Source organism: Trichogramma pretiosum, unplaced genomic scaffold, assembly GCF_000599845.2.
Source record: "Trichogramma pretiosum strain Unisexual culture from Peru unplaced genomic scaffold, Tpre_2.0 scaffold177, whole genome shotgun sequence".
Lineage (NCBI taxonomy): Eukaryota > Metazoa > Arthropoda > Insecta > Hymenoptera > Trichogrammatidae > Trichogramma > Trichogramma pretiosum.
The window spans coordinates 23,656-31,822 of record NW_019640844.1 but is presented as its reverse complement, the minus strand read 5'-3'; the positions used below and the strand labels follow the sequence as shown (position 1 = coordinate 31,822).

At 43.5% G+C, this 8,167-nt stretch overlaps 2 protein-coding genes across 5 annotated transcripts in view; one reads left to right on the top strand and one right to left on the bottom strand.

Moving 5' to 3' along the window:
- Positions 1-8,167, bottom strand: part of LOC106649898 (homeobox protein cut) — an 82,615-nt gene that overhangs the window by 66,909 nt on the left and 7,539 nt on the right. The gene's annotated exons all lie outside the window — the stretch shown is intronic.
- Positions 258-1,577, top strand: LOC111694648 (ankyrin-2-like). The gene has a single exon (XM_023463568.1). It carries the CDS (start codon positions 258-260, stop codon positions 1,575-1,577), a length of 1,320 nt encoding a protein of 439 aa, XP_023319336.1.

The window sequence follows — 8,167 nt, the reverse complement described above, 5'->3', positions numbered from 1 at the left end:
CCCCCCCCCCCAACGCTCGGAGACAATTGATCTTATTTTCGGTGCAACCAATCGCTGCAGTACACGTAAAAGCCTTTCACTCTGTACTCTGCTCCTTAACACATGTGCTACCGTTGTTTCGTGTTTTCAGATCAGTACGAGTTACGACATCGAAGCAAACAGGTAGCACAAAAAAGTTCTCGACTATAACCAGTCGGCAGCAGTTAGTGATCGATAAGCGTAAAGGTATTCGGGCGCGAGTGTAAAACAAATCTATCATGGAACAATTGAGCAAGAACAACGTCATCAACAAAAAGCTGGACGTGCCGCTGCCCCGATCCGAGCAGATTCTCCAGGCCTACATCAATTCCAAGAAAGGCACGTCGACGGACGTCGAATGCTTGAGGTTGATCGATAGAATGATCCTGTTGAACTACAAAGACGAGCCGAAAGACGACCAAAAGGGTAAGCCGATACTGCAGCGTACCACGGCGGTGCATTTCGTGGTCAGGCGCGATTTACCCATAGAGAGCTCCAAAATCCGTGCCCTCTTTCAAGTGTACGACAGATTCGAGGCGAACTACACCGACGAGACGGGCTTGAGTCACTTTCACGCGGCTTGCCGATTCGGCTTCTGCGACGTGGTCGAGCGATTCATCGAGGCCGGGCAGAGTCCGGATTTTCGACCGTTACAAACGGTAGACCCACCGCTTCACTTGGCTCTCCACCACGGCCACTGGAGGACGGCCGAATTGCTCTTGACTCGAGGAGGCGCCGATCCAACCGCGACCAGCAGAGACGGATTAACGGCCTTGCACGTGCTCAGTCAGAATCGGGAATGCGATACGAGCTTGGCGCAGACGTTGCTCCGGGGCGACCTTGATGTGAGTGTCGACGCTTCGGACAAGTGCGGTAATACACCGCTTCACTTGGCCCTGCATCATGGCAACGCGAAGATGGTCGAGTTGCTGTTGAGGCACGGCGCGAACCCCAATTCCATCAACGAGGCGCGGATGGCTCCGGTGCACGTCATCTCGAGGCGGGACCCCTACGGCAACCTGGGGGAGCTGTTCTTCGGCGTCGCGAACGAGATGCGTCTGTCGGTGCGGGTCGACGCCCAGGACAACAAGGGCAACACGGCGCTACACTGTGCCCTGCAACGAGGACTCAAGCAAGTGGTTGTTCTGCTGCTGAGACACGGCGCGGATCCGAATATGGCCGGCGCCGGCGGCGGCAATTGCCTGCACATTCTCTGCCAGCAGCAGTACGACGGAGAGCTCATCGACGCCTTCTTCGAAGTCATCAACGACAGACGCCAGCTGATGGAGGTCAACGCCCGGGACGAGCACGGCGATACTCCACTGCACTTGGCTCTACGACGCAACGACAAGGCCATGGCCGAACTCCTGCTAAGGAGCGGCGCCGATGCGCTTCTGGCCAACGACGAGGGAGACACACCCCTGCTCATGATGAGTCGAAATCACGACGAGTGCCACGACCTACTGGATATACTGATTGGTCTCACCTTGAATCAACCTCAGGTACAGGTCGATGTCGTGGGCAGTTCGGCCGCTAGGGTTACCAGCACCGTCGTCTGAGGAATTTTTTCGTCCACGCATTATTTAAACAAAGAGATAAGCAATGATTGGCCGGCAAAATTGTTCTTGAAAATTTTAACAAGATTCATTTCGATTATTTTTTATTGATAAGCACACGATCATTTTTAATAACAGATCTTAACATGTACATACATAATTGTTATCCAATCTTATCGAGACCTTATATATCGAACGTAAATGTAAAAAAAAGTTACACGATAGCCAATTGTAAAAGTTTGAATAATGTAAGGAAAAAACGATCATTGATAATTATCAACTCACTAATTAATTTTTTAATAAACCAACATTAAATGGAAAAATTTCAAACGTATTGTCTTTATTTCAAGAATATATTCGTCGTCAAATATTAAATAAATATAAAATAAATATTTGTAATATAATTATAATTAATAATTAATAATAATCATTCAACAACATTAATATCTGATAATTACCAGAGTCTACTCAAAATATGACATGCCTTATACTTTTTTTAACGGATACGCCTTACTTTTCGGAATGTGACTTATACCTTTATTATAATTTAAAATGAAAATTTGATAAACATGAAATGATTTGATGAAATGTTTTTCTTTAGAAAAAACTACAAGATTGATATCTGACTCCATGATCTGTTACCTTTCTAACCGGAAATCAATGACACGACGTAATTTAATCGTAGGAAGGATTAAATATTTGACAAAAAGAAGTATAGAAGCGTTACAATCAATGTATTCTTTTGAGACTCGAAAATTCGACCACGGCTTATTTTTGGTACATGGCTTATTGTAATGTCATTGCGACAAACAGTAAAATAATGACATTAAGCATTGGGGACTTCGTAAAGCGTCGCCTTTGCATATGTAATCCGATACACGTGTTAATTAGTATATGGCGTGACTAGGAACGAAAGTTGAACTTCCGTCCCTGTGAGGTTATGTATCGCAGAGCTCGGAGAGACGGCCATTGGTTCGATGGGATTAATTTCCCATCGAAATCATGTGGCTCATATTTTTTCTAGGTTCATTTAGATGCTTTTCTGAAGAGTTACAAATTGAGCAATTTGGCGCGCTCGCGCGCACCGCTGGAGACTTGACGTGAAATGACTCATATACCTCCATTGAAACCATATAACTTTTATTTATTATAATAATCGATTTAATCACATCAAATTCAAATTCAAATTCGCTCGAAAATTTGTCTAGTACATAGATCATTCCTTCTTCAAAATGTGTATTATATTCATTTCAATCCATTTATAACCTACCTATTTGGTCGTATTTGTTTATCTTACTTGGGCGATTTTTGTTTATGTTTTGGGCGCGAAATCGCCTCAGTTGAGATTAAAACGATACCACCGTGTCGGACGATAGCGCCACCAGACCGCGGCACATTTAGTTACCAAGCGGTAAGATAAGAGTCTCAAATTTCTTTCAGTGTATAAAAAAAGAAAAGTAAAAGACAAAACTTAATCAATTTTTATCCAATCTTTCATCACCGCCAAAAAATCCGAAAAGCTTCCTTGTAACGTCAAATAACATAATAACTCTTCAATTTTTTAAATGGGCCTTCGAGTTTAACGAGCGCGAAAAACCCGTGAGTATAGAAAATCGAAAAAATTTCTGGACGCGCGAACGACATCGGACGCAACGATTTTTCGTCCAAGCCAAACAGAAAGAAAAACCAATACGCGTGCCATTCGATTTTGCACAAAGAATCGCGTTCATCTGCCTTACAACGCGACTCGATGTTTTATAATTAAAACGTCAATCGACGCGGCTTTCCTTTGCAACGTTGTAATACAAGCTACGCACACATAGTACATAGGAACGGTACGTGGAAAAACGTCTCACATGAAACATTATACAACATTACTTCTGGATGTGCAAGCGCAAAGGCTCGCGGCGTTTGTATGTTACTATTATTGCTATTGTTATTATCATTATTGTACACATGGTGCGCACCTATGTACGCCTGCAGTAGTGGCATATAGCGCGGCGCGCGGTCGCTTTGATAGAAGCCGCGAGAAGTACATGTCGATAGCAGTAGGTGTACCACCAGCGCGCACATACCTCTATATATAACACACGTACGCGTGCGAGTGTGTGCATGCGTATATACAGCGGCAACAGCAGATGAGAGAGAGAGAGAGAGAGAGAGAGAGGGAGTACAGAGAGTGAGATGTCAATTGCACGGAGACTGCATTTGAACCCTCTCCTCACTCCTTAGCGCTCGCTCGCGCCACCAACAGCAGGCAGCAGCAGCTATATACACCTCGTCCTCTCGCTCTTTCTCTATCTCTCTCTCTCTCTATACATGTACCACCCGTTTATACATATATATGTAGGTACGTATACGACGGTAGTATAAAGCTCCGAGGCGCGTCGATCCGCATACACAAACCTATATAAACACGCCGTACGGTGCGTACGTGTGTATGTGTTATATGCACGCCAAGCTGCCACACAACTGCTGCTGCTGCTGCTGTTGCTCCGACTCGTTCAATTCAGCCGTCAGCCGCAATTTATAATGAGAGACACGATCCAACTCGAACCTTATTGCGCGGGCGGGCGGGCACGCGATTTTACATTTAGAGAGGCCTCGAGGCTCCACGCAACACATCTATGTATATACGTATAGCACGTTCGTATACACAGACACGAGCAAGTTCTATACGTGCTCTCGCGTTAAAGTACGGAACCGCGCGCTGCGCGTACAGCACGAGCTTGCGGGGGGATGTGACGAAGCGTCGTCCGAAATTTATCGGCTGGCCCAAAACTGGAATGGATGATAAAACATTTTCCATTCGCGATAAAACTATCGCGCCTAATGGTAGCGATCAATTTACGATCGCAGCAAATATAAATCCTTTGCGAAAAGCACGCATCAGCAACGAGGTGCTAATAAATCGACTTTGGCGATTGCGCCTTTGTGCGATAATGGTGTACGGGTGAGTGATAACCATATAAAAACGGTGAACAGGTGAGCTCGCACGCACAGAGGCCCAGAATGTTAAATGTATGATATATTTTATACGTAAAGCTCGGCGAGGCGGCCCAATATACCATACTAATACTACAGTATATATAACAGCTGTTTCCGCACGCGTGTTGTTTTGTCCTTGTTGTGTGTGTGTGCGGTGCGCGCAAACTTTGGCTTTGCCGCTGCACCGCTGCTCGTGTATATATATACATCTTCTACATATCTATATCAACGTAGAGATGCAGCAGCAATACGGTGCACCGCATTATGTGCAATATATTTATATATACGTATACACAATACGCAATGTGCAATGTGTCGCCTGTAACGTATAGGTACACCACTTGCAGTGTAAAACGTGTACCCCGATACGTTCGCAACATTCTACACGTAAGCGTGGCCCGCATAGGATATTTATTTACTCGAGATCGAAAAAGTATGCGGCTAATTATCGTTATCGTAATTATAACTATAATTATTATTATTATTATTATCATCATAATTTTTTCATGCATAAATGCAGTCTAATATTGTAAGCTTTTTTCACCAGTCGTTAATAATGCGACAAAAAGTCTCTCAAGCCATAATAACTTCTTTTTTTTCTCCAGGCAAATCAGAAATGATAAAAACTGTTTTGAAATCTGCGATGACATGCAGCTACCGATGCAGGTTTCAATTATTGGTAGAGTATATATACTGACAAAATTTTGCGCTGAATTCGTGTTCACCCGTGGTCTTTTATTGATATCACACTATAGTGTCTTATCTTTATATTCAACAGTTAATTTGAAGAAAGTTCACGGCTACGGTGACAGGAGTGTAGGTTCACGGTGAACGCGATTGTCCAGCACTTCATGTTGTCGGGGCGATTGGACTATATTGGACTATAACTTGTAAAAAGTTCACGACGATGGTGACAGGGATTTAGGTTCACGGTGAACGCAATTATCAAGCACTTTTTGTTGTCGATTCGACGATTGGACTATAGGGTAGTCGGACCAATCAATGACCGGGTACCAGTGAATGACCATTTTAGAAAATATTATATGAAAAACAATTAAAAATATATTTGTATGGACGTAATTCGATTCTTCAGTGAACGATGCATCTTATTTTCTATGTTTGATCATAATTTAATGAAGAAAAACGATAATTATTGCATATCCAAAAGTGATCATTTACTGGTCGAAAGCGGTCAATCACTGGTATAAGTACCCTATTTAAGTAAAATCTTACATAAACGAGCCTATTTTCTATATAATATTCGAAAATATTGTAAAAACTTTGTTATTAAAAAAAAAAAAGATTTATAAAATATTACAGTAAAATAATCGTGATTTATTGTACTTATCAATATTATTTACAAAGGTAACAAAAATATCCCTTATCAGTTATGCCTAGTAACAACATAATTCTTATTAACTAGTTCAACAAATAACAATGGTGAAGTTTTGGGTAGTGATTGAACCTCTACATAAGTGTGGCGATTTGTTTCAATGACTTCATAAGCATGAATATGTGTATCAAATGATACAGTTTCTAATAAGTTTACACGGAAAAAAAATTAATTTATCCGTTTTGTATGTGTTATAGCCAGCCAGCTAATAAATAGTGCCATGCGTAGCGGTAATCATCCCGAGTGTTGGCTTTACGGAGGTTCTGACATGTGCATTGTCGATATCGCAATTTACCGTCACGCGTGAAGCCAAATTCTTGTCACAGTGACTAATGATTCCTTCAAAATATTAGTATACTATTTTGTGTTCACTGTATCATAAATAATTGTTCATTTGATGAATATAAGATGTATTCACGCTGTAGAGATCTATTATTCAGTGCAAAATTTTTTCAGTATACTTAGCTCAAGAATGAAACACACAATCGATTACAGAATAATATTTTACATCGACCAACTCGTTCCAAGAAACTCCTACACAATTCGCTTTAGGTCATGCGATACCTAGATATGTTTACTTAAAGCTCAGACGTGCGACTCGACAATCGACAATTGACAATCGACACTCGTCGTCTCGAGACTGTGTTGGACGACGTGGTGTTCGGGATTCGGGAATCACTGAGACGCGCATAGCAGTTAGCAGTGCTGCTGCGCCGTGCACACTTCAAGTCTTGCTCAGTTCAGCACACGCTTCGACGCCACGGAGTAAAACAAAGAAAGATCTCATCGACTGCAGTCAGTGAAAGAATAAATAGTTCAAAAAAATAAGTATTTGTGTTTTTGTGAGCAGTGAGTGTGTAGAACGATGGCAAACGACATGAAATATATAAAAAAATTGAAAGCTTTGCGAGAAAAGGTTAATTGGGGGATCGAAAGAGAGCAGTACAAACTTTTACATAAATTCGGCTATTTGATCAATGAGTGGAAGGGCCAACTCCCGAATCTCCGAGATATTTTTCGTCGTGAAGAAATCGATTGGCTTCTCACCGAGGAAGTTCTGAACGCGGACAATCCACACCTCTACGTAAACGATGGAATTCCACTCATCTATTTCGCCATCAGGACCGGCTACAAGGACAAGCCCGAGGTTGGTAATGACGGCAATCCGATTTTCCGTCGCACAACTGCGCTGCACTGGGCAGCTCAATGCGGTCACGACTTCATCGTCCCTAAACTGTTTCAAATATATGACCGATTCGACGTGAATTATACCGACGACGATGACTTGACGCATTTTCATGTTGCTTGCCAGTTCGAATGCTACGACATCATCGAGAAATTCCTTCAGCTCGGCCAGGATCCTAATTGTCTGGCGGAAAAATCTAACAGTGCGTTCGCAGTAGCAGAATATGCCGAGGTAAATGCAATGCTACGATACCCTCATAAAATCATCACCTTCTGCCAGGGTTTTGCTAGGATTTTATAAAGAGTGAATCGATAGCTTTCTTAGAATGAGATTCCACTTGGAAGGTTCTGCTACTCTGACACACGAAGCCTCCGTATAACGAGCTCACAGTTTGAGAGTATGTCGATCACGCCATATTTCCGAGCCGAGAGTGCGTCGGTTTTAGCGCCGGTGTTGATTCCGGTCATAGTCGCGGTATTTGCCGCGACATTATACCGGCACGCAGCTCGGCATCGTGCTGGTGTTGGTCCCGAGAGTAACCTCAGCTTAGCATGGTATTTGCCGCGACATTATACCGGCACGCAGCTCGGCATCGTGCTGGTGTTGGTGCCGAGAGTAGCCTCGGCTTAGCCCGCGACATTATACCAGCACGCAGCTCGGCATCATGCTGGTGTTGGTCTCGAGAGTAACCTCGGCTTAGCCCGGTTCAGTATATAGCGGTAGTCAGGAGTAGACTGTAGAGCCCGGAACGCGGAACGCGCGTGAACTCGGTTCATCACCCCAGGTGGCCAACTCGATGCACCAAGTATAGATATCGACCCGGCGACGACTTTCTCCGTGGAAGTCGAACTGTTTTCGCTACTCCGCCCACGGGTGACCTACTCGGTGAGCCAGGTATGAATATCGACCCAGCGACGATGATCTCCGAGGAAGTCAAGATATTTTCATTACTTCTTTCACCCGGGTACCCTAATCAGTGCACCAGGTATAAATATCGACCCAGCGAGGATGTTCTCCGAGGAAGTC